Source organism: Engystomops pustulosus, chromosome 6 (genome assembly GCF_040894005.1).
Source record: "Engystomops pustulosus chromosome 6, aEngPut4.maternal, whole genome shotgun sequence".
Taxonomy (NCBI): Eukaryota; Metazoa; Chordata; class Amphibia; order Anura; family Leptodactylidae; genus Engystomops; species Engystomops pustulosus.
Genome location: NC_092416.1, coordinates 2,030,338 through 2,057,079, shown reverse-complemented (window position 1 = coordinate 2,057,079; position 26,742 = coordinate 2,030,338). Strand labels below are relative to the sequence as shown.

The 26,742-nt window shown below is 51.1% G+C and overlaps 1 protein-coding gene across 3 annotated transcripts in view; it reads left to right on the top strand.

Annotated features, from left to right (window-relative positions):
- The window catches only part of LOC140066213 (cell adhesion molecule CEACAM16-like), a 77,576-nt gene that overhangs the window by 8,902 nt on the left and 41,932 nt on the right, over nucleotides 1–26,742 (top strand). For 2 of the 3 annotated variants that reach the window (XM_072113741.1, XM_072113739.1), the window contains exons 2-4: nucleotides 14,490–14,846; nucleotides 24,274–24,540; nucleotides 24,659–24,916. In XM_072113741.1, coding sequence (XP_071969842.1) covers nucleotides 14,490–14,846; nucleotides 24,274–24,540; nucleotides 24,659–24,916 — 882 coding nt within the window. Of the gene's footprint in view, nucleotides 1–10,726; nucleotides 10,785–14,489; nucleotides 14,847–24,273; nucleotides 24,541–24,658; nucleotides 24,917–26,742 lie in introns of all 3 variants that reach the window. The other variant, XM_072113740.1, reaches the window with a different exon arrangement.

Sequence of the window (26,742 nt, the reverse complement as noted above, 5' to 3'; positions counted from 1 at the left end):
TCCTGAGGGTTGTAGCGGGGGTGCTGACCCCTGAGCCCCTATGTCCTGAGGGTTGGAGCGGGGGTGCTGACCCCTGAGCCCCTATGTCCTGAGGGTTGTAGCGGGGGTGCTGACCCCTGAGCCCCTATGTCCTGAGGGTTGGAGCGGGGGTGCTGACCCCTGAGCCCCTATGTCCTGAGGGTTGGAGCGAGTGTGCTGACCCCTGAGCCCCTATGTCCTGAGGGTTGGTGCGGATGTGCTGACCCCTGAGCCCCTATGTCCTGAGGGTTGGAGCGAGTGTGCTGACCCCTGAGCCCCTATGTCCTGAGGGTTGGAGTGAGTGTGCTGACCCCTGAGCCCCTATGTCCTGAGGGTTGGAGCGAGTGTGCTGACCCCTGAGCCCCTATGTCCTGAGGGTTGGTGCGGATGTGCTGACCCCTGAGCCCCTATGTCCTGAGGGTTGGAGCGAGTGTGCTGACCCCTGAGCCCCTATGTCCTGAGGGTTGGAGCGAGTGTGCTGACCCCTGAGCCCCTATGTCCTGAGGGTTGGAGGGAGTGTGCTGACCCCTGAGCCCCTATGTCCTGAGGGTTGGTGCGGATGTGCTGACCCCTGAGCCCCTATGTCCTGAGGGTTGGAGGGAGTGTGCTGACCCCTGAGCCCCTATGTCCTGAGGGTTGGAGCGAGTGTGCTGACCCCTGAGCCCCTATGTCCTGAGGGTTGGAGGGAGTGTGCTGACCCCTGAGCCCCTATGTTCTGAGGGTTGGAGCGGGTGTGCTGACCCCTGAGCCCCTATGTCCTGAGGGTTGTAGCGAGTGTGCTGACCCCTGAGCCCCTATGTCCTGAGGGTTGTAGGGGTGTGCTGACCCCTGAGCCCCTATGTCCTGAGGGTTGGAGCGGGTGTGCTGACCCCTGAGCCCCTATATCCTGAGGGTTGGAGCGGGTGTGCTGACCCCTGAGCCCCTATGTCCTGAGGGTTGTAGGGGTGTGCTGACCCCTGAGCCCCTATGTCCTGAGGGTTGGAGTGAGTGTGCTGACCCCTGAGCCCCTATGTCCTGAGGGTTGGTGCGGATGTGCTGACCCCTGAGCCCCTATGTCCTGAGGGTTGGTGCGGATGTGCTGACCCCTGAGCCCCTATGTCCTGAGGGTGGGAGCAGGGGCGCTGACCCTTGATGCTGGCCACAGGTGTCTTACACCTCGGAGAGCAGATATATGATCCTATGTGAGGATCCCGCATGACACATCCAGCATCTGGGGCACAGCTACCTATTGTCTGGTCCTAAGAACCGTGCACATTCTCTCATTGTGAGGACCTGCACCCGCTCAGGTGAGAACGCGGCTCTAGTATTGCCTGTGAGTACAAGTGGCTGCCGGGTCATACAATGCGTGACCAACCCAGAGATCTCCCTGCGGGCTCTGGACCTGCAGGAACATGCTGTGACTTGTAGTTCTCCAGTAGACTGCACTAAGTGGCTGCCATTACTATAGCTCTGGTTCTGAGGAGATTCTGTGGCTGAGGAGCAGTTTTCAAGCTCTGGGGTAGAAGTTGTGATTTTGAGTGTTTTCTGCAGATTTTCAGAGGGGAACATCGGAGGGGGGTGAGCAGTCCCATGTCAGGGGTTTCTGCAGAATTGAGTCATATTATGTGTCCACATGCACTTGTTCCTCTTTCCTCCTCTGTCTGATCTTAGTTCAACATTGTAGTCTGTGGTTTCTGTGTGAACAGTGCGCCAGGGTCACAGGATGGAGAACCCAGCCAGAGGCTGCCCCGTAACCAGTGCCAGCCAGAGACTGCCCCGTAACCAGTGCCAGCCAGAGACTGCCCCGTAACCAGTGCCAGCCAGAGACTATCGCATAACCAGTGCCAGCCAGAGACTGCCCCGTAACCAGTGCCAGCCAGAGACTGCCCCGTAACCAGTGCCAGCCAGAGACTGCACCGTAACCAGTGCCAGCCAGAGACTATCGCATAACCAGTGCCAGCCAGAGGCTGCCCCAAAACCAGTGCCAGCCAGAGGCTGCACCATAACCAGTGCCAGCCAGAGACTATCCCATAACCAGTGCCAGCCAGAGACTGTCCCATAACCAGTGGCAGCCAGAGACTGCCCCGTAACCAGTGGCAGCCAGAGACTATCGCATAAACAGTGCCAGCCAGAGGCTGCCCCATAACCAGTGCCAGCCAGAGACTATCCCATAACCAGTGCCAGCCAGAGACTGTCCCATAACCAGTGGCAGCCAGAGACTACCCCGTAACCAGTGGCAGCCAGAGACTATCGCATAAACAGTGCCAGCCAGAGACTGTCCCATAACCAGTGCCAGCCAGAGACTATCCCATAACCAGTGCCAGCCAGAGACTGTCCCATAACCAGTGGCAGCCAGAGACTGCCCCGTAACCAGTGGCAGCCAGACACTATCGCATAAACAGTGCCAGCCAGAGGCTGCCCCGTAACCAGTGCCAGCCAGAGACTGCCCTGTAACCAGTGCCAGCCAGAGACTGCCCCGTAACCAGTGCCAGCCAGAGACTATCGCATAACCAGTGCCAGCCAGAGACTGCCCCGTAACCAGTGCCAGCCAGAGACTATCGCATAACCAGTGCCAGCCAGAGACTGCCCCGTAACCAGTGCCAGCCAGAGACTGTCCCATAACCAGTGCCAACCAGAGACTGTCCCATAACCAGTGCCAGCCAGAGGCTGCCCCAAAACCAGTGCCAGCCAGAGGCTGCCCCATTACCAGTGCCAGCCAGAGTCTGCCCCATAACCAGTGCCAGCCAAAGGCTGCCCTCTAACCAGTGCCAGCCAGAGGCTGCCCCATAACCAGTGCCAGCCAGAGACTATCGCATAACCATTGCCACCCAGAGACTGCCCCATAACCAGTGCCAACCGGAGGCTGGCCCATAAACAGTGCCAGCCAGAGGCTGCCCCATAACCAGTGCCAGCCAGAGACTATCCCATATCCAGTGCCAGCCAGAGACTGTCCTACAACCAGTGCCAGCCGGAGGCTGCCCCATAACCAGTGGCAGCCAGAGACTGCCCCGTAACCAGTGCCAGCCAGAGACTATCGCATAACCAGTGCCAGCCAGAGACTGCCCCATAACCAGTGCCAGCCAGAGACTGCCCCGTTAACCAGTGCCAGCCAGAGACTGTCCCATAAACAGTGCCAGCCAGGGGCTGCCCCATAAACAGTGCCAGCCAGAGGCTGCCCCATAACCAGTGCCAGCCAGAGACTGTCCCATAACCAGTGCCAGCCAGAGACTGTCCCACAACCAGTGCCAGCCGGAGGCTGCCCCATAACCAGTGGCAGCCAGAGACTGCCCCGTAACCAGTGGCAGCCGGAGGCTGGCCCATAACCAGTGCCAGCCAGAGGCTGCCCCATAACCAGTGCCAGCCAAAGACTATCCCATGACCAGTGCCAGCCAGAGACTGTCCCATAACCAGTTCCAGCCAGAGGCTGCCCCGTAACCAGTGCCAACCAGAGACTATCCCATAACCAGTGCCAGCCAGAGACTGTCCCATAACCAGTGCCAGCCAGAGACTATCCCATAACCAGTGCCAGCCGGAGGGTGCCCCATAACCAGTGCCAGCCAGAGACTGTCCCATAACCAGTGCCAGCCAGAGGCTGCTCCATAACCAGTTCCAGCCAGAGACTGCCCCGTAACCAGTGCCAGCCAGAGACTATCCCATAACCAGTGCCAGCCAGTGACTGTCCCATAACCAGTGCCAGCCAGAGACTGTCCAATACCATTGCCAGCCAGAAACTATCTCATAACCAGTGCCAGCCAGAGACTGTCCCATAACCAGTGCTAGCCGGAGGCTGCCCCATAACCAGAGCCAGCCAGAGACTGCCCCATAACCAGTGGCAGCCAGAGACTGTCCCGTAACCAGTGCCAGCCAGAGACTATGCCATAACCAGTGCCAGCCAGAGACTGTCCCATAACCAGTGCCAGCCAGAGACTATCCCATAACCAGTGCCAGCCAGAGACTATCCCATAACCAGTGCCAGCCAGAGGCTGCCCCATAACCATTGTCAGCCAGAGACTGTCCCATAACCAGTGGCAGACAGAGGCTGCCTCTTAACCAGTGCCAGCCAGAGACTATCCCATAACCAGTGCCAGCCAGAGACTGTCCCATAACCAGTGGCAGCTAGAGACTGTCCCATAACCAGTTCCAGGCAGAGACTGCCCCATAACCAGTGCCAACCGGAGACTATCGAAATAACCAGTGCCAGCCAGGGGCAGTCCCATAACCAGTGCCAACCAGAGACTGTCCCATAACCAGTGCCAGCCAGAAGCTGCCCCATAACCAGTGCCAGCCAGAGACTGTCCCATAACCAGTGCCAGCCAGAGACTATCCCATAACCAGTGGCAGCAAGAGACTGTCCCATAACCAGTGCCAGCCAGAGACTATCCCATAACCAGTGCCAGCCAGAGACTGTCCCATAACCAGTGGCAGCTAGAGACTGTCCCATAACCAGTGCCAGGCAGAGACTGCCCCATAACCAGTGCCAACCGGAGACTATCGAAATAACCAGTGCCAGCCAGGGGCAGTCCCATAACCAGTGCCACCCAGAGGCTGCCCCATAACCTATGCCAGCCTCAGGCTGCCCCATAACCAGTGCCAGCCAGAGACGATCGCATATCTATTGCCAGCCAGAGACTGTCCCATAACCATTGCCAGCCAGAGACTATCCGATAACCAGTGCCAGCCAGAGACTGTCCCATAACCAGTGCTAGCCGGAGGCTGCCCCATAACGAGTGGCAGCCAGAGACTGCCCCATAACCAGTGGCAGCCAGAGACTGTCCCGTAACCAGTGCCAGCAAGAGACTATCCCATAACCAGTGCCAGCCAGAGACTGTCCCATAACCAGTGCCAGCCAGAGACTATCCCATAACCAGTGCCAGCCAGAGACTATCCCATAACCAGTGCCAGCCAGAGGCTGCGCCATAACCAGAACCAGCCAGTGACTCTCCCATAACCAGTGCCAGCCAGAGGCTGCCCCATAACCAGTGCCAGCCAGAGGCTGCCCCATAACCAGTGCCAGCCAGAGGCTGCCCTTTAACCAGTGCCAGCCAGAGGCTGCCCCATAACCAGTGCCAGCCAGAGACTATCCCATAACCAGTGCCAGCCAGAGGCTGCCCCATAACCAGTGCCAGACAGAGACTATCCCATAACCATTGTCGGCCAGAGACTGTCCCATAACCAGTGGCAGCCACAGGCTGCCTCTTAACCAGTGCCAGCCAGAGACTATCCCATAACCAGTGCCAGCCAGAGACTGTCCCATAACCAGTGGCAGCTAGAGACTGTCCCATAACCAGTGCCAGGCAGAGACTGCCCCATAACCAGTGTCAACCGGAGACTATCGAAATAACCAGTGCCAGCCAGGGGCAGTCCCATAACCAGTGCCAACCAGAGACTGTCCCATAACCAGTGCCAGCCAGAAGCTGCCCCATAACCAGTGCCAGCCAGAGACTGTCCCATAACCAGTGCCAGCCAGAGACTATCCCATAACCAGTGGCAGCAAGAGACTGTCCCATAACCAGTGCCAGCCAGAGGCTGCCCCATAACCTATGCCAGCCTCAGGCTGCCCCATAAACAGTGCCAGCCAGAGACGATCGCATATCTAGTGCCAGCCAGAGACTGTCCCATAACCATTGCCAGCCAGAGACTATCCCATAACCAGTGCCAGCCAGAGACTGTCCCATAACCAGTGGCAGCTAGAGACTGTCCCATAACCAGTGCCAGCCAGAAGCTGCCCCATTACCAGTGCCAGCCAGAGACTGCCCCATAACCAGTGCCAGCCAGAGGCTGCCCCATAACCAGTGCCAGCCAGAGGCTGCCCTATAACCAGTGCCAGCCAGAGGCTACCCCATAACCAGTGCCAGCCAGAGACTATCGCATAACCATTGCCACCCAGAGACTGCCCCATAACCAGTGCCAACCGGAGACTATCGAAATAACCAGTGCCAGCCAGGGGCAGTCCCATAACCAGTGCCAGCCAGAGGCTGCCCCATAACCAGTGCCAACCAGAGACTATCCCATAACCAGTGCCAGCCAGAGACTATCCCATAACCAGTGCCAGCCAGAGACAATCCCATAACCAGTGCCAATCAGAGACTATCGCATAACCAGTGCCAGCCAGAGACTGTCCCATAACCAGTGCCAGCCAGAGACTATCGAAATAACCAGTGCCAGCCTGTGGCTGCCCCATAACCAGTGTCAGCCAGAGACTGTCCCATAACCAGTGCCAGCCAGAGACTATCCCATAACCAGTGCCAGCCAGAGACTATCCCATAACCAGTGCCAGCCAGAAACTGTCCCATAACCAGTGCCAGCCAGAGACTGTCCCATAACCATTGCCAGCCAGAGACTATCCCATAACCAGTGCCAGCCAGAGACTGTCCCATAACCACTGGCAGCTAGAGACTGTCCCATAACCAGTGCCAGGCAGAGACTGCCCCATAACCAGTGCCAACCGGAGACTATCGAAATAACCAGTGCCAGCCAGGGGCAGTCCCATAACCAGTGCCAACCAGAGACTGTCCCATAACCAGTGCCAGCCAGAAGCTGCCCCATAACCAGTGCCAGCCAGAGACTGTCCCATAACCAGTGCCAGCCAGAGACTGTCCCATAATCAGTGCTAGCCAGAGACTGTCCCATAGCCAGTGCCAGCCAGAGACTATCCCATAACCAGTGGCAGCCAGAGACAGTCCCATAACCAGTGCCAGCCAGAGACTATCGCATAACCAGTGCCACCCAGAGGCTGCCCCATAACCTATGCCAGCCTCAGGCTGCCCCATAACCTGTGCCAGCCAGAGACGATCGCATATCCAGTGCCTGCCAGAGACTGTCCCATAACCAGTGCCTGCCAGAGACTGTCCCATAACCAGTGCCTGCCAGAGACTATACCATAACCAGTGTCAGCCAGTGACTGTCCCATAACCAGTGGCAGCTAGCTACTGTCCCATAACCAGTGCCAGCCAGAGACTGTCCCATAACCAGTGCCAGCCAGAGACTATCCCATAACCAGTGCCAGCCAGAGACTATCCCATAACCAGTGCCAGCCAGAGACTATCCCATAACCAGTGCCAGCCAGAGGCTGCCCCATAACCAGTGCCAGCCAGAGACTGTCCCATAACCAGTGCAAGCCAGAGACTATCCCATAACCAGTGCCAGCCAGAGACTGTCCCATAACCAGTGCCAGCCAGAGACTATCCCATAACCAGTGCCAGCCAGAGGCTGCCCGATAACCAGTGCCAGCCAAAGACTGTCCCATAACCAGTGCAAGCCAGAGACTATCCCATAACCAGTGCCAGCCAGAGACTGTCCCATAACCAGTGCCAGCCAGAGACTATCCCATAACCAGTGCCAGACAGAGGCTGCCCCATAACCAGTGCCAGCCAGAGACTGCCCCATAACCAGTGCCAGCCAGAGACTGCCCCATAACCAGTGCCAGCCAGAGACTATCCCATAACCAGTGCCAGCCAGAGACTATCCCATAACCAGTGCCAGCCAAACCTGGTAAGACCAATTCCACCTCTTGTTCATGTAATGGGTCTCATAACTTTTTTATCCCCTGGAGGTGAATTAGGGACTTGTGTTTCGGTGCACGTCCTGCCCTATCCAGAGGATCTCACTACATTGTCCTCACACATGGTCTGGCCACACGGAAGATGAGGGAACATCTCAGGTTTGCCAACAATGTATTATTATGGACCTGCTGCAGCTGCGGACCCCCAAGCAGAGGCCGAGGTCTGCCCCCTCATCAGTCACATTACTTCCCCTCACCAGTCACATTGACAGATGAGAAGATCACCGCCAGCTGGATTTCCCCCGCAGCAGGAAGAGCAGGACAAATCATCTCTGATGTCAATGACCTATTTACTGGACTCTGCCCCATGTGTGATGTTTACAGACCAGGTCACAGGTACCAGGGACATGTGCAACACCCCTGCCGATGTGTAGGCTAGGGGGTTCTTGCGAATAAGGCCCTCCACCTGTAGTATCTCTCTAGAGGAGTCTGATCAACACACTTTTAGGGTAATACAGTCTATTAGAGTAAATTTGCCTGGACAGGCAAGGGTTAAAACTATTTAATGTTTTTATCCAATGATATGCTTCATTGTAAGCTGGAGTGTGATTGGAGAGTGAGACCACCTGACCAGGGTATAACAAAACTCCTGGACAGGAAGGGGCAAGTCCTCTGGGAATCCAGCTCTTACCAGAGAGACCTTAGAGCACGACCACAGACCTCCTAGGCCTCAGCTCTCGATACAGAGCACACACTGAGTGACCAGAGACAGAGGGGCACATCTACTTACCCGGTCCTGTCGCGATCCCCAAACCGGACGGTCCGATGAAGATGAAGTCCGGTGTGATTCACCAACATCGTGCGCCTGAGATCCTGCATCTGTCGCTTCCCCCGCTGAGGTCCCTGTAGTTCACCTTCTTCTTCCTGGTGCTTGTAAGTGCGTGTCTTGCGATACAATTTTTTAAAATTCTGCACGTTGTCTGAATCTGTCGGATAGTCCATCGGCCCGCCCCCCCGACTTGTGTTGCGTGTGCACCAAAATCCTCTGTTAAATGCGGCGATAATTGGAAATCGTCAGGAAACCCGACAAAAATGCGCTCCGCTGACCCTTAGTAAATAAGCCCCAGAGTGTCAGTGCACCACTAGCACAGAACACCCTATATCTGGACACAGCTACCTCCCAGCCCGCACCTACTACCAGGCTGGTATATTTACTTCTGAAGATCACTCTCCATGACCACTCCAGTAATCTGGACTCTCCAATAATCCCGCATCTGTTCTGTTATCGTTTGGCTCGTTGCCTGCAGTTCCAATAAAGAATGTGAATTATTTTTGCACAATGTTGCCTCCGTCTGGTCCCTGAATACGGCTGTACCATCACAGGCTCCCCCATCCATTACCCAGGACACACATACTACAGACACTCAGGGGTTGCCCCAGTACATCAGCCTCTCCCTCCTTATTTCTTGCACGCACCACCTGCTGGAGAGCTGCCAGGCTGTAGGACTGCCCTCCGGTCCCCGTACCAAGCACCGTGACCGCAGCGTGCCTAGGGCGCAACCAGCCACTCCGGTATTCTGGGCCCCGGCTGCCTCCAGGCCACAAGAAAGGGCTAGGCCCCAGTGGGGGATGTTGCAGACTTGTCCGAGGTGGGGGACCAGCAATGTGGAGGAGATGAGGGGTTGTAGGGCTTGAGGAATGGCAGCATATTCATCCGCTTTCAGGTCTTGGTCGCTGTGTGTGCGCCTCTGTGAGGGAGAGGTTGGGCTGGGGATAGCACAAAGGGGGAGGTTGAGTAGGGTAGTAGACCAATAGGTCCTGATAAGGGGCCAGGTCTATAAGGAGCTGTTGGTGGGGAGCAGGGGACCCACTATTTGTGCTCCCCATAAGATGAAGCTTTGCTGCTGTTCTGTGAGGCACCGGAACGTTCCCGGGAGGCAGAGGGAGGCTTGGCCTTTCTTTTGCCCATGCTGCTGAGGTGGGCTGCAATAATTCAACGTCTGGAACGAGACGGAGCTGAGCTAACACGGGGCTTCTCCTCTCAGCACGGATTGGATCTGATTGTTTGGGATGATCCCTTCGTACACGCAGGATCCTTGATGATTTGTCTTGATGTTTTCCAGATTTGTGCCAGGAAAGTGCGATCCATAGAATCGCATATAGAATAGGAGAAATGGCGGCCATCACTTGTGTAGAGGACACATTGGGGTGGGGGACGCTATTTACTAGATTTTCTTTGCTACTTTTTCTTTCTGGAAGAAGCAATTGCAGGTGAAACAACCATCAGTCATAGTAATCCCTGCACCTCTCGCCTCCGAGCAGATGCATAGGGGGGCAGCAGAGTTATAATATCAATTGTATGTAACCAATTATATGCTGTGTTCTTTTCTGTAAAGCAAGCTGGAAGCTGATTGGAGAGTGCTGCCACCTTACTAGGGGAGTATTAAAACCCCTGGTGGGCGGGAGCACATGGTCTTGGTCCTTCAGCTTTAGTCTAAGCAGAAGCAGAGGAGAATGCACCTGCCTGTGCTGCAGAAGTCAGTGTCACAGTGTCACAGGCCACTGCCTGACACCTGAAGCCAGTCAGGAGACTAAGCCCCAGAGCAAAGGTCCACTGCTTGGACAGCCCAGTCTGAAGCTACTTCCAGGCTGTGAGCAACCCTTCCTGCAGACTAGCTACCTCCTACCAGCTTTCCACCCTGCTGAACATGCTGCTGTTAGGCCATTGCCTGTGTTCAAGCTTAAATAAAGAACTGTAAGTTATTGCACAATGTTGCCTCCATGTGATCCCTGGATCAGGCTGCTTACCACCACGGGCTTCCCCATTCATCACTCAGGGGCTCATCCTACCGCAGGTGTTGCTCCAGGGTGAACCTGTACATCGGCCTCTTTATTTCTTGCACGCACCACCTGCTGGAGAGCTGCCAGGCTGTAGGACAGCCCTCCGGTCCCCATACCAAGCACCTTGAAATCAGCGTGCCCTAGGCCGCAACCAACAACCGCTCTCAGCTATTCTGGGCCCTGGCTGTATCCAGGCCCCAAGAAAAGGCTAGGCCCCGGTGGGAGATGTTACACATGTTTGGTCAGTATATAAGTATTTTGATGGAAATCAACCACTCAAAAAACATGCTTGGAGAGGGAGGTGCGGGGACGTGCATAATTAGCAGCCCGGAGAGCTGGATATGTTGTCCCACGCTCTGTGCTGCTAATTATACGTTTGTTTTCTAGGTGATACCGGCATGTCAAGACTAGCAAAGCACCGGGATCAAGGTGAAGAGGAGCAGAGGTATTAAGTGGTTGATTTCCTTTAAGTAAATCAGTATCCTGAAGTTATCGCAACAGGGATCTGGGTGCCGTTTCTTTTCTCCTTCTGATGTCATTTAGGGAATTTGATAACCTTAGTCATGATTTCCCTCCCTATAGTGTGTGTGGAACAACCACTACCATCCCTGAAGCATTGGCAGCTCCTGCTGGGATGTAGCGACCTCTGGCTTCCTGCTGGTGTGGGCATGTGAGGGGGCGGAAGTGGAGCAATGCAGGAAATGAAATGAGAGGGGGAGGAGCAGTGCAGGACCTGACATGTGAGGGGAGGAGCAGTGCAAGACATGACATGAGAGGGGGAGGAGCAGTGCAGGACCATACATGTGAGGGGAGGAGCAGTGCAGGACCTGACATGTGAGGGGAGGAGCAGTGCAAGACATGACATGAGAGGGGGAGGAGGAGTGCAGGACCATACATGTGAGGGGAGGAGCAGTGCAGGACCTGACATGTGAGGGGAGGAGCAGTGCAAGACATGACATGAGAGGGGGAGGAGCAGTGCAGGACCATACATGTGAGGGGAGGAGCAGTGCAGGACCTGACATGTGAGGGAGGAGCAGTGCAAGACATGACATGAGAGGGGGAGGAGGAGTGCAGGACCATACATGTGAGGGGAGGAGCAGTGCAGGACCTGACATGAGAGAGGGAGGAGCCGTGCAGGACCATACATGTGAGGGGAGGAGCAGTGCAAGACATGACATGAGAGGGGGAGGATCAGTGCAGGACCTGACATGTGAGGGGAGGAGCAGTACAGAACCATACATGTGAGGGGGAGGAGCAGTGCAAGACATGAAATGAGAGGGGAAGGAGCAGTGCAGGGCCTGCCATGTAAGGAGGAGGATCAGTGCAGGACCTAACATGTGAGGGGGAGGAGCAGTGCAGGACCTGACATGTAAGGAGGAGGATCAGTGCAGGACCTAACATGTGAGGGGGAGGAGCAGTGCAGGACCTGACATGTGAGGGGGAGGAGCAGTGCAAGACATGAAATGAGAGGGGAAGGAGCAGTGCAGGGCCTGCCATGTAAGGAGGAGGATCAGTGCAGGACCTAACATGTGAGGGGGAGGAGCAGTGCAGGACCTGACATGTAAGGAGGAGGATCAGTGCAGGACCTAACATGTGAGGGGGAGGAGCAGTGCAGGACCTGACATGTGAGGGGGAGGAGCAGTGCAGGACCTTACATCTCAGGGGGAGGAGCAGTGCAGGAGCTGACATGTGAGGGGGAGGAGAAGTGCAGGACCATACATGTGAGGGGGAGGAACAGTGCAGGACCTGACATGTGAGGGGGAGGAGCAGTGCAGGACTTGCCATGTGAGGGGGAGCAGCAGTGTAGGACCTGGAATTGTAGGTCAGCCCAGCCTGGTGTCCTCTTCTATTAATGCTCTTATCCGAATAATGTGAATATTGGGAAAAAGTGAATTTCCCGGAGCCACACATAGAGGGGCAGAGGAGGAGCAGGAGTGAAGGGGTTTATTGGGACTTCCGGGCCCCTCTCCTAGCCCGTGACTGGTGTCCCACTGTTCCCCCCAGATGGCAGCCATGTGTGACATTCTGTGTATTAGATATGGTGACAGAGGTACCGCACTCTACAAAAGATATGTGATGCTCAAAAAATTGGGATTCTCAGTCCACTTTATACAAAATAGATGAATTTTAGGCACACACAATGGGGCACATTTACTTACCCGGCCCATTCGCGATCCAGCGGCGCGTTCTCTGCACAGGATTCGGGTCCGGCTGGGATTTAAGATGGTAGTTCCTCCGCCGTCCACCAGGTGGCGCTGCAGCGCCAAAAATAATCTTAACGCCCCGGAATGCACCATCCCATAGAAGGTGAAGGTGAGCGCTCCCCAAGCGACACATTTTCGGTTTTTAAATGCGGCGGTTTTTCCGAATACGTCGGGTTTTCGTTCGGCCACGCCCCCCCGATTTCTGTCGCGCGCATGCCGGTGCCGATGCGCCACAATCCGATCGCGTGCGCCAAAAACCCGGGGCAATTCATGTACAAGCGGCGCAAATCGGAAATATTCGGGTAACACGTCGGGAAAACGCGAATCGGGCCCTTAGTAAATGACCCCCAATGAGTTTTCTTTGCTTAATTAATTTTTATTTGTAGTGAAAAAATTCATAGTAATCGGCCTTCACCATGAAGTAGTTTAGTGTCATAACATCTTATTTCAAACATAAATAGATCAAAAATTATTACGATGTTTCGGTCATCTCGACCTTTGTCAAGTGTGATCTTATTCTGAAAAAATGAATAATAAACAAGGCATTAGGAAGGGTCGTTACATCACAATATATATATATAAATCTACATAATATATTTTACAGGTATTATTCAAAGGATATATATAATGTTATAAACGGTAAACATCATAGGAATAGTCCATAACAGTAAGTATACATTACATCGTAATAGTCTGGATTTGGTAACATGGTTTTATAATAGGGAAAAGATGACGTAGTTCTAATTCATGAAAAGACATTTTTTAGAAATTTTTTGGGAAATAATCCAGAGAATGTAGTTACTGAAAAAAGTGAACTATGGGATAGTCAATGAAAGCTCTCAGTGAAGGGGAATAACAGGCTGCAAGGAGGTGGATAGAAGTTGCAAAAGAGTCTGATTAGTGAAAGCACGATTAGCATAAGCAGTATATAGGAGAGAAAAGCAATCTACTTACTTGTAGTGGAGATATATGAAGTTTAGGTGAGGCAGGAGCACTGGTTACCTAATCCAGACTATTATGATGTAATGTATACTTACTGTTATGGACTATTCCTAGGATGTTTACCGTTTATTTAACGTAAATAACATTATATATATCCTTTGAATAATACCTGTAAAATATATGATGTAATGTATACTTACTGTTATGAACTATTCCTATGATGTTTACCGTTTATAACATTATATATATCCTTTGAATAATACCTGTAAAATATATTATGTAGATTTATATGTATATATTGTGATGTAACGACCCTTCCTAATGCCTTGTTTATTATTCATTTTTTCAGAATAAGATCACACTTGACAAAGGTCGAGATGACCGAAACGTCGTAATAATTTTTGATCTATTTATGTTTGAAATAAGATGTTATGACACTAAACTACTTCATGGTGAAGGCCGATTACTATGAATTTTTTCACTACAAATAAAAATTAATTAAGCAAAGAAAACTCATTGGGGCACATTTACTTACCCGGTCCAGTCGCGATCCAGCGGCGCGTTCTCTGCTCTGGATTCGGGTCCGGCCGGAATTTATGAATGTAGTTCTTCCGCCGTCCACCAGGTGGCGCTGCTGCGCTGAAAGTCATCTCATCGCGCCGGAATGCACCACCTCGGACCAGGTGAAGGTAAGCGCTCCCCAAGCGACACTTCTGCGGTTTTTAAATGCGGCGGTTTTTCCGAATACGTCGGGTTTTCGTTCGGCCACGCCCCCGATTTCCGTCGCGCGCATGCCGGCGCCGATGCGCCACAATCCGATCGCGTGCGCCACAATCCCGGGGCAATTCAGGTACAATCGGCGCAAATCGGAAATATTCGGGTAACACGTCGGGAAAACATGAATCGGGCCCTTAGTAAATGACCCCCATTGTGTGTGCCTAAAATTCATCTATTCTGTGTATTAGATGTGATCATTGAGCAGAACCTTTTGTCTTCTTTTCCAGTTCTCCTGGGCCTGGTGCTGGATGTGACGAGTGGATCCCCAAGTCTCCAGCTGATCCCCCAGTATCCGGTTATTAATGGATCAGTCACCATGACTGTTACTGGGATTACTGGGAATATTGTGCGGATCACCTGGTATAAAGGGCCGAATACCGATGCTCCATATTTCATCCTGACAAGTTTTCCTGGTGGTGGTCTCCCTACAGTCTTCGGACCTCAGCACAACGCCCGGATCTCAGCTCTCAATAACGGATCATTACACATCAAAGATCTTCAGCTCACGGATCGGGGGAATTATATCGCCAAGATACAGACAGATAAAACACAACTGGACCTCCCGGTAATGCTAGAAGTCTATGGTGAGTGAACTTTGGTTTGAATAAATAAATGAGATTTCCCTTCTCCACCCAACAATACTCTCGGGGTTGAAGGATTGTTAATGTGACGTCCTGAAGCTTAGAACATGGTTAAATAAATTCTCCATATTCTCTGGATCTAATATTTATGTTTTATAAAGATAAAAGTGGTTTTACAATGTGTCAGGATTCGGGATGAGTGGGTACTCTGGACCACCGCGGGAGGTGGTACTAGCCGACACATGGGACCAGAATCTAAGTGGCACTTGGTCTTCACCAGAGCCTTCCACAAAGCGGGATGGTCTTGCTGCAGCAGGGTGCCACCAGGTCGTTCCACAGGTGCGATAACCAGCGGTGGCAGCCGAGGTCGAGGTACCTTAGCAGGAGACAGTCTCGTGGTCAGGTCCAGGCACAAGGTCAAGGCAGACGGCAGAGATGCAACGTCAAGTCCAATCCAAGGTGAGCAACGGGAGGTCCAGGCAGATGGGAACGGTAACACAGGCACACGGGACGCAGGACATGGAACCTCAGGAGCAGAAACACACGGGAGCAGGAACGCAGGATACACAGGAACACACAGGAACGTTGGAGACACAGGAACGCAGAATAATCGCTTGGGAGCTTTTTCTAAGGCTGTGAGACACAAAGATCGGGCAGGGGGCACAGGAAGGGGCTGGAAATTTAAGCAATATGGCTGGCCGGTCAGCAGCAATTATCAGCGCACTGGCCCTTTAAATTTCTTGAAGCTGCCGTGCACACCCTAGGGGGCGGGGAAGCGCGCGCCGCACTGCCGGAGTCATCGCTGGATCCTGGGGAGGTGAGTGGATCGCCGGGGACCCAGAGCAGTGGAAAGGGGCACAGGTGTGCCTGTGACCCGGGAGATGGGTGGCAGGGGCACACATGACAGGAACCCCCCCCCCTTCCTTCGGCCTTCCCCTCTTCTTGGACTGGAGGAATTTTTGCAGAAGACCACGGTCCAAGATGTTATCCTCTGGCTCCCAGGATCTTTCCTCTGGCCCGAACCCCTTCCAGTCGACAAGGAAGAACCGCTTCCCTATAACTGTCTTCATATCCAGGACCTCCTTTACCTAGAAGACATTGGTGAAATCAGCCTCAGGATCAGGAGGAGGCACTTGCCGAGAGAAGTGGTTCAGGATGACTGGTTTCAATAGAGAGATGTGGAAGGAATTCGAGATGCGCATGGAGGGTGGAAGGCGCAGCTTAAACGCCACAGGATTGAGGCGCTTCAGTACCTCAAATGGACCCAAGAAACGAGGACCAAGCTTATAGCTGGGTATCTTCAAATGGATGTACCTGGAAGACAGCCATACTTTGTCCACTGGAGGAGATCTGCGCTTCTTGTCCGCCTTCGTTTTAGTGTTGACGGATGCCCGAAGCAAAGATTTGCTTGACGTGTTTGCTCCCAGATGTATCTTAGATCTCGGACCAATTCCTCCACGGCAGGAACATCAGACCTCTCAGCAAGTGGAAGAGGAGGGCGAGGATGTAGTCCATATACAATAAATAATGGAGCGGAGCCGGCAGATTCAGAGTCCAATGAGTTGTAAGAGAATTCCAGGGTCAGATTAACCCTCTCAACTTGTCCATCGGACTGCGGATGATACGCAGTTGAGAAGTCCAGCTTCACTTGTAGCTGACTGCACAGGGATCGCCAGAAACGGGAAACAAACTGGACTCCACAGTCCAAGACAATGGGGGTCATTTACTAAGGGCCCGATTTGCGTTTTCCCGACGTGTTACCCGAATATTTCCGATTTGCACCGATTTTCCCTGTATTGCCCCGGGATTTTGGCGCACGCGATCGGATTTTGGCGCATCGGCGCTGGCATGCACGCGACAGAAATCGGGGGGCGTGGCCGTGCGAAAACCCAACGGATTCGGAAGAAATGCCGCATTTAAAACAAAAAAAGTGTCGGTTGGGACACACTTGCCGTACATGGACTCGATGGGCCTCAATGTCTGCGGAGAACACCAGGATATTGTCTAGATAGACCACGACACAGGTATAGAGCAAGTCCCTGAATATGTCGTTGACAAACTCCTGAAACACCGCCGGTGCATTACAGAGTCCAAAGGGCATAACAAGGTACTCGAAGTGGCCATCTCGAGCATTGAAGGCGGTTTTCTATTCATCACCTTCTCGTATGCGGATGAGGTTGTATGCCCCTGCAGGTCCAACTTGGTGAAAACCTTGGCACCACAAAGACGATCAAACAGTTCGATGATCAGGGGTAGTGGGTAGTGATTTTTCGCCATGACCTTATTGAGACCGCAGTAATCAATGCACGGACGGAGAGAACCATTCTTCTTGGCCATGAAGAAGAATTCCGCACCGGCAGGGGACGAGGACTTGCGTATAAAGCCCTTCTGTGGCTTCTCCTTCACATAGGCCATCATGGCCGCGGTTTCAGGAACAGATAGGGGATACACTCGACCCTGTTGAGGAGAGGCCCGGATCTAAGTCTATTGGACAGTCATAGGGTTGGTGTGGCGGCAGAGTTTCAGCTTGCTTCTCTGAAAAGACATCATCAAAGTCCACATATGGAGCAGGGAGACCCACCAGAGGCTTGGAGGACTTCAGAAGCGAGACGGCAGAAACGGGACAAGGCAGTTCCAGACAACGTGACTGGCATTCTGGACCCCAGCGGAGAACTTCACCCATTTGCCAGTCAAGCACAAGTGCATGGCGGTGCAACCATGGAAGGACCAGAAGAACTGAAGAGGTGCATCGTAATACTAGGAAAGTTTCTCTTTGTGCAAGACCCCTACTTGTAGGCATAGGGGTTCTGTGCGGAACCGGATCGGGTCTTGGATAATCTGCCCACTGACTGATGAGATGAGCAGCGGCTTCTCGAGATGGACCACAGGAAGACGGTACTGTGATACCAAGGCAGCATCCACGAAGTTTCCTGCCGAACCGGAATCCAGGAAGGCTGAGGCTGGAAACCGTTTACCCATCCTGTTGCTGAGTTAGACAAGTATGTTCAGATGTGGAGAAGCTTTGTTCTCACCTAGGGATGCTTCTCCCAAAAACCCTAGGTGCGTTCAGAGACAGAGGTTCTCCTGAAGTCGCCTGGAGCGTTCCTGGGGAGACAGCCGAGCTCTGTCCACATGCATTGGTTCCTCTGAACCTGTCACGGCGGGTGGTTGAAGCGGTCTTTGGAAGACTGGAGCTAGACAGGGCAGACGACGGGTCCTGACTTGCGGTAGTTCCAGATGTTGTTCCTTAGAGCGCTCAGTAAATCGGATGTCTATCTGAGTGGCCAGAGAGATTAGATCACTCAGTTTAGCTTTTTCTAAGGCTGTGAGGCACAAAGATCCGGCAGGGGACACAGGAAGGGGCTGGAAATTTAAGAAATATGGCTTGCCGGCCAGCGCCAAGGATCGGCGCTCTGGCCCTTTAAATTACTTGAAGCTGCTGCACGACCTAGGAGGTCGGAACACGCGCGCCGCGCTGCCAGAGTCATCGCTGGCTCGTGGGGAGGTGAGTGGATCGCCAGGGACCCGGAGCAGTGGAGAGGGGTACGGGTGCGCCTGCGACCCAGGAGATGGGTCGCAGGAGCACTCATAACACAATGATTGTTATACCAGACGGCAAATATTACATGATAAAAGTAGTAATTGCCACCCCTCGCCCGCCGCCTCTGACAGTTTCTCCGTCTTGAGTGTAGAAGCTTTTAGACCATTATACTGCTGCTTAGGAAAAGCTTGTGCCCAGGATTACAGAGAGACTGGATGTAAACCCCCTGTAAGGGAACTTTAATAAATTACCCGTAACACAAATATCAGTAAACTTTAACCATACTAACCTCCAAAATATGACTGACAGTTCTGGCTGGTAGAAAATGAGGTCACAATCGGCGCCGACATGCATGCGATGGAAATCGGGGGCCGTGGCCGAGCGAAAACCCTACGGATTCGGAAAAACCGCTGCATTTAAAACAATAAAAGTGTCGCTTGTGACGCGCTTACCTTCACTTGGTTCGGCTCGGTGAATTCCAGTGCATTCAGATGCTTTTCAGCGCAGCAGCGCCACCTGGTGGACGGCGAAGGAACTACCTTAGTGAATCATGGCCGGACCCGAATCCACCGCAGAGAACGCGCCCCTGGATCGCGAACGGACCGGGTAAGTAAATCTGCCCCAATAAATTTGAATTCTTGTACATGAAAAAATAAGACATCCCCTGCAAATAAGAGCCGAAAATTAATATAGGACAATGGGGGATATCAATTATGGCGCTGGCAGCGCGATACATCAAGAGGCTTCAGTCCTTGAGCAGCGTTTGAAAAGTCGCCTGCAGCAGCGAATGCGCAGGGACAGTAATGCCCCCCTGGCCGGCCACTGGCGTGGAGGTGGCGGATTGGGGCAAATAATCGCAGGTGCTAGCAATAAGCATTTGCGGTTATTTCAGGGCCTCTACGCTACTGACGTGACGCAGAGGCCCTGATAAATGAGCCCGAGGGTGTTATTTTGGGAGATGGAGGACAGGAGGCCACAATATGAGGAGGATGGAGGACAGGAGGTCACAGTATGAGGAGGATGGAGGACAGGGGGCCACAATATGAAGGGAGATGGAGGAAAGGAGGCCACAATATGAGGGAGGACAGGAGGTCACAGTATGAGGAGGATGGAGGACAGTAGGCCACAATATGAGGGGAGATGGAGGACAGGACATCACAATATGAGGGGAGATAGAGGACAGGAGGCCACAATATGAGCGGATATGGAGGACAGGAGGCCACAATAAGAGGGAAGATGCAGCACAGGAGGTCACAATAAGAGGAGATTGGAGGACAGGAGACTACAATATGAGGAGAACGGAGGACAGGAGACTACAATATAAGGGAGATGGAGGACAGGAGGCCACAATATGAGGAGGATGGAGGACAGGAGGCTACAATATTTGGAAGGATAGAGGACAGGAGGCCACAATATGAGAAGGAAGGAGGACAGGAGGCCACAATATGAGGAGGATGGAGGACAGGAGGTCACAATATGAGGAGGATGGAGGACAGGAGGTCACAATATGAGGAGGATGGAGGATAGGTCATATGCACCTTTGCAGGTGGGGCAAGGGGCGTGGTATAAAAAAAGGGATGGGACATTTTGTCCCTCTATCTCACGCCCAAAAGTTATTTGGATTAAATAAAAAATGTCAGAAAGCGCTAATATTGTGTAGTATGTGAATAATATTTTTAGTTAAACAGATAATAGGTGGGTGCTCACCTGTTCTAGTTGTGTCACAGCTTTGTTGTCCATCCACAGCTCTGCCCCCTGTTCTAAATCCAGAGGGTCTAGTTCAATGGAAACATTTTTTAAGCATATGGCTCATCCAAACAGGAAAAAATTACCGTATGGCGCCGTGCCGTGGGTTCCAACGATTTATTAAAAACGTATTCATAACATATACAAAAGCAATTTGATATAAAAGGAGACACGTTTCATACGCCTGAGTCGGGATCGTCATCAGTCCGTATGTTATGGCGAGTCTGGTTCGGGCTACGACATGCCTCTCCTTTTAGATCAAATTGCTATTGTAATTTTAATACATTTTTCAAAGTATATTTTATGAATACGTTTTTATTAGAAATAAAACGTTAGAACCCATGGCAAGCCGCCAAATTCTAATTTTTTGTTGTTTGGATGAGCTATACGCCTAAAAGCTGGGAGGTATGCAGGAAAGTTTATCACCACTGGGAGCAGAGCATGAGAGGGAGGAGCTGTTACTGAGAACTGAGGAATCATGGGACTTGTAGTTGTAGATGGCAGCCATCTTGGAGATAACTCCGCCTACTTTAGAAAGCCCATAATATTTTATGAATCATAAAAGCAAACTATTAAGTATTTATGTATTTTGTGATTAATGACGCTGAGTTTTGTTATATTCATTTATTTATAGCATTATGGGTTTTTGTATCAGGGGTTCATATTCCCAGAATACCCCTTTAAGTTAACTTTTTGTCTCTTGGTCTAAAGCTGTTTTGAGTCTATATTTCTTTTGTTAATTGGTTATGTTTAAGCGTAAAATTGGCTCAGGATAGAGAAATACTAGAAAAATGATGTGTGAACTTCACCTCTTATCACCAGAAGCTTTAGTGATCGAATCATCAATACTAGGACATTACATCATCCAGTCTGCCATCATGTCATTGTAACCAAGACCAGTCTGCCATCATGTCATTGTAACCAAGACCAGTCTACCATCATGTCACCGTAACCAAGACCAGTCTGCCATCATGTCATTGTAACCAAGACCAGTCTGCCATCATGTCATTGTAACCAAGACCAGTCTGCCATCATGTCATTGTAACCAAGACCAGTCTACCATCATGTCATTGTAACCAAGACCAGTCTGCCATCATGTCATTGTAACCAAGACCAGTCTGCCATCATGTCATCGGAACCAAGACCAGTCTGCCGTCATGTCATCGTAACCAAGACCAGTCTGCCGTCATGTCATCGTAACCAAGACCAGTCTGCCGTCATGTCATTGTAACCAAGACCAGTCTGCCGTCATGTCATTGTAACCAAGACCAGTCTGCCATCATGTCATTGTAACCAAGACCAGTCTACCATCATGTCATCGTAACCAAGACCAGTCTACCGTCATGTCATCGTAACCAAGACCAGTCTGCCGTCATGTCATTGTAACCAAAACCAGTCTGCCATCATGTCATTGTAACCAAGACCAGTCTGCCATCATGTCATCGTAACCAAGACCAGTCTGCCATCATGTCATCGTAACCAAGACCAGTCTGCCATCATGTCATCGTAACCAAGACCAGTCTGCCATCATGTCATCGTAACCAAGACCAGTCTGCCATCATGTCATCGTAACCAAGACCAGTCTGCCATCATGCCATCGTAACCAAGACCAGTCTGCCATCATGTCATCGTAACCAAGACCAGTCTACCATCATGTCATCGTAACCAAGACCAGTCTGCCATCATGTCATTGTAACCAAGACCAGTCTACCATCATGTCATTGTAACCAAGACCAGTCTACCATCATGTCATTGTAACCAAGACCAGTCTACCATCATGTCATTGTAACCAAGACCAGTCTACCATCATGTCATCGTAACCAAGACCAGTCTACCATCATGTCATTGTAACCAAGACCAGTCTGCCATCATGTCATTGTAACCAAGACCAGTCTGCCATCATGTCATTGTAACCAAGACCAGTCTGCCATCATGTCATTGTAACCAAGACCAGTCTGCCATCATGTCATTGTAACCAAGACCAGTCTGCCATCATGTCATCGTAACCAAGACCAGTCTGCCATCATGTCATCGTAACCAAGACCAGTCTACCATCATGTCATTGTAACCAAGACCAGTCTACCATCATGTCATTGTAACCAAGACCAGTCTGCCATCATGTCATCGTAACCAAGACCAGTCTGTCATCATGTCATCGTAACCAAGACCAGTAGCCTCCATCATGTCCTCCCCTATACGACAGTTCTGGCCCCTCACCTTCTCCACCTTCACTATATGTCCTGAGCCCTCTGTCATCCATCATGTCCTCCCCTATACGACAGTTCTGGCCTCTCACCTTCTCCACCTTCACTATATGTTCTGGGCCTTATGTCCTCCATGGGTGCACTGTCAGAGACAGTCCAAAGCTGCTCACACCCATTTATAGCATCAGGACTGAAGGTTTCTTCTCCATACATAAAGTATATGGAGATGCTGTCAGACAAAGCTCAGAAATATGCAGGGAGATGATGGGGGAAGAGTGAGATTTGAGTGACACGGGGGGAGAAGTCCTTGCCTCAGGTAAGGCTTAGGTTTAGTTTCAAGTTCTCTACCCAAGGGGAGAAGAACTAGAAGTTGCACTGGGGCAAATAAGGGGAGTCCGAAAAAGATTTTAAGATTGCAGATGTCATGTGGGTTGCTCTCTTCTGGGGGAGATCACGTTGAACGTTGTACCGAAGCAAACCTGTTCCTCACCCGACTCATCTCACTGGTAGGTGGTCCTGGTATCACCTGGAGTTTACTCTTCTAGTTCTATTCAGCCTGATTTTTTCTTCCTCCTCCATATCTTGATTACTGGTGGATGCAAACTATTATTTCTGCACAGAAGCTCAGAACTATTATAGCGACCTACAGTCACTGGTTTATAGCTAACACATCCAGACCTGTACAATGTATCCCAGATCCTGGAGCTGCCAGAGATCAGAAGGAAAGATTCTGTAATCTACCATCAGGAGTAAGCAAACACCAGCCAATGCTCCAGAGTAGATGAAGAGCGGAGATATCCATCAGACGAGGACTGGCAAATATGTTCCTCTATATGATTGGACCTCTGTCTCTATGGCAATAAGATTATACTATACACGTATATGGACCATAGACGGTATAAAGGTTAGTGAGAGATGTTTACTTTGTTATAGGGTCCCTGGTTGGTGAGATGTGGTGGAGCTTCCATTAGGTCCTTGATGAAGTGACTTATAAGCAGTTGTTCCCCTGAGTCCATCAGCACTAGGCAGGGTCTTCCTGGTCATCCTCTGTAGGTCCAGTTGTGGAGCTGATCCAGCGCTCTGACCTCATCTCACATAATGTTACCAGGTATTTCTCTCCCTTTTTGGATGACATGGAAGCTTCTCCCACCTTCTACCTCTCGGTTCTCTAATTCAGTCTCATTCGCCTACTTCCATTTCAGCTTGCCTCAGGCTGCATTCACACGGACGTATGATTTCTCCAGTCCCGTGTTTCCGTGCCATATGAGCCTGTATATACGTGACGTTTTTCATCTGTATGCAGCACGTATGTAACCCGTATTTTATACGTCCCATAGACTTCTAGGGTATACGGAACTGAAATACGGGAGACAATAGGACATGCTGTATATTTTTATATGGCCAGTATACGGTACAGTGGTAACAACGGCAATATAAATGGTTGGCCGTATTGTCCATTAAAATGAATGTGGCTGTATGTAACCCGCACGGTACGTGAAGCATACGGACGTTTTCTTACCGTCATGTGAATGCAGCCTTAATGCGTTCATATCACTTCATATCAAACAGGGGTCATCACTGGCGACCAGCGAATGTCTATAAATCAAGCAAGTGCTTGGGCTTGCAACACAATTTGAAAGTTAAATCCTGCGCCCAGTCCGTATCAGTCAGACCATCGGATGGCCCCCCCTAAATTGTGTCGCTTGGAAGCAGCGCAGCTGCACCACAAAAGTGTTGTGTGTGACACAATCGCAATGCACCCACTATTTAAATACTTGTGCAAGCAATTTTACCATTGAAGATAGGGCACAGTCCGAAAAAGTGCGTCACAAAGCGGCACAAAGCCTTAGTAAATGTGCCCCAATGTCTCCATCATAATGAGACAAAATAAATGATGTGTATATTTTATTATTGAAGTGTCTCCTATGTTCCTTCACAGAGCCGGTCACAAAACCTAAAATCACAGCATCCAGCACCTCACCCAAGGAAAACGATTCCCTCTCCCTCACCTGTGACACCTCCCGGGCCATGAGGAGGATATGGACCAGGCGCGGTGCCAGCATCTCCTCTGAAGCCACATTATCTGGAGAGAACAGGACTCTCAGCTTCCGCAGTGTTGGACGTGGAGACTCTGGAGAATACCAATGTGAGGCAGAGAACCTTGTCAGTAAGGAGTCCAGTGATCCCTACACCGTCACTGTGGCCTGTGAGTAGATCTGGTGAGACCATTGTACATCATAGCCTGGATCTCCTGAATGTGTCCTCACTGATGTTCTGGAAGGTCTTCACCTCCCGTCATGTCTATGTCTTCTCCTGTTTTGCAGATGGTCCAGATAATGTGCGCATAGAAGGGACGGTGTATGTGAAACCCGGTTCCTCCATCACATTCACATGTTCTGCTGATTCTCTCCCACCTCCGGAATATGAATGGAAAGTGAATGGGACAACGGTACAGGAGAAGACAAACAAATATCGGATAAGTGAAGTGATACCTGAGGATGAGGGAACGTACACGTGTGTGGTGAGGAACGCGGTGACCCTACGCACTGCTGCTGCCTCCGTCTACCTCAATGTGACTGAGAGTAAGTTTATAGTTTATGGTAGAGATTTTAATAACCCTACCTAAAATTTATGTTTTTACACATCCATTCTTTCAGGCTTTAGCAGAAAAAATTGATACTGTGTACAAAATCCTCGTTCACAACAGTAAGTGCACTTCCAATGGGCATGGGATTCCATTGATCTCCAGGAGATCATCTATGACAGATGAGGAGGTTAGTTTCAGATGGATCTAGCTACTAGGCTGTCAAGATCAGGTCCTGAGCTTACCCTGAGCCCTTGTCCCTGACTACTTGCATACACTGAGCTCAACCTGCAGGTGACAACTGGACAATAGTCCCTGGTCTGGGTATGTGCATAGGACATGTAAAAAACAAAGGCAAAGAAATAAGCAAAGAAAGGCAAGTCAGGTCAAAACCAAGATGGCAGCGACATATAAAATTGTGAGAAAAATAATAGTCAATAACAAAGTCCACAGCAATAAGCGGAATAGAGAAAGTAGTACTACAGGAATAACCAGCACTGACTGCAGTGTAGAATGTGTACATATCGAGATCCTGGACACCGCCCCGGACGATGGCTCACCCGTCCATTACTCAAACAACACCTCAAAGATGATCATCTAGAATGGTCAGCAAAACACTGGGGTGATACCTCCAAAAGTGGCTCTGTCACAGGCCATAGTCATGCGGTGTCATACGTGTCCATTCAAGAACCACCTGTGTTCATAGAAGAACCACCCGTGTATTCCTTAAAGGGCGTGATGCAATGGATAGTGTGGCCCCTGAATTCTCCAGAGGAATCAGGAGCACTTATCCTCATGTAGGTCTATTTAGCACATGTGCCAGGAGGTTTCATGGCTTCTATGGAAATGACGGTGAGGTGGTACCATCCCTGACATCTCATCAATACCCGACGCTATCAATGGGTGACATCCGTGGAGCCTATCCTCCTGGTCCTGTGGCATTACCTACTGCATCACATAACAGCCTGTCAGCAGCTCTGAAACGGATCATGTGACACTGTCGGACGCTTTAGTCCGAGGCGGCTTCACCTGATGCATTTTAGAGTTTAGAATTTGCATAAGCTCCACAAAGGACACTCAGTCAGGACAAGCTCAATTTTTCACTGTTGTGTCCGAAAATTCAGGAAAGTCAGTGACAGCACGTGGATGTCCACGACTCTACCAATAACCTGTATAAACCCTAGGCCCCATCTATTCCATCTGTCCAGGGGATATGTTTTACTTTGGTGGGTGTTTCCCCTGTATGGATGGCAGGGCCTGGGAACTGAGAGGAATTTTGTTGCATGTGACCCTATTGTGGCGCAGCTGCGATGGCTGCCATACAACACAAATTATGGGATGTTCCTGCGCTTGGTCCGACTGATTGGGACCGCCCTATGTTAGAGGTGCATCACAAAAAAGATGGTGAACTCTGTCGGGCCTGAGCGGGAAAGCGACACATTCATGATCTTAGTGAATCGCTCAGCAGTAGCACTTTTAGGGAACTCGAGTGACTTTGTAAGTAAATGTCCTCCCTGAATCCACCGTAGATTGACCATCCCAGCTTCCTTCATGCAAATCCCTTCACTGTATGAAGATTAGAGGATACATTTAAAAATAGGTGTTATGTTTAGGGTGTGGAAGGACCTCAGGTAGATGTACTTACCCAACTTAGCCACCAATGGACACACAGGGGCACATTTATTTACCTGGTCCAGTCGCGATCCCACGGTGCGCTGTCTTACGAGGATTCGGGTCTGCCGGGATTCAAAATCGGCATTCTAATTCGGCGCAAAACAGAAATATTCGGGAAACCCGATGAAAGTGCGGCGTTCGGACCCTTAG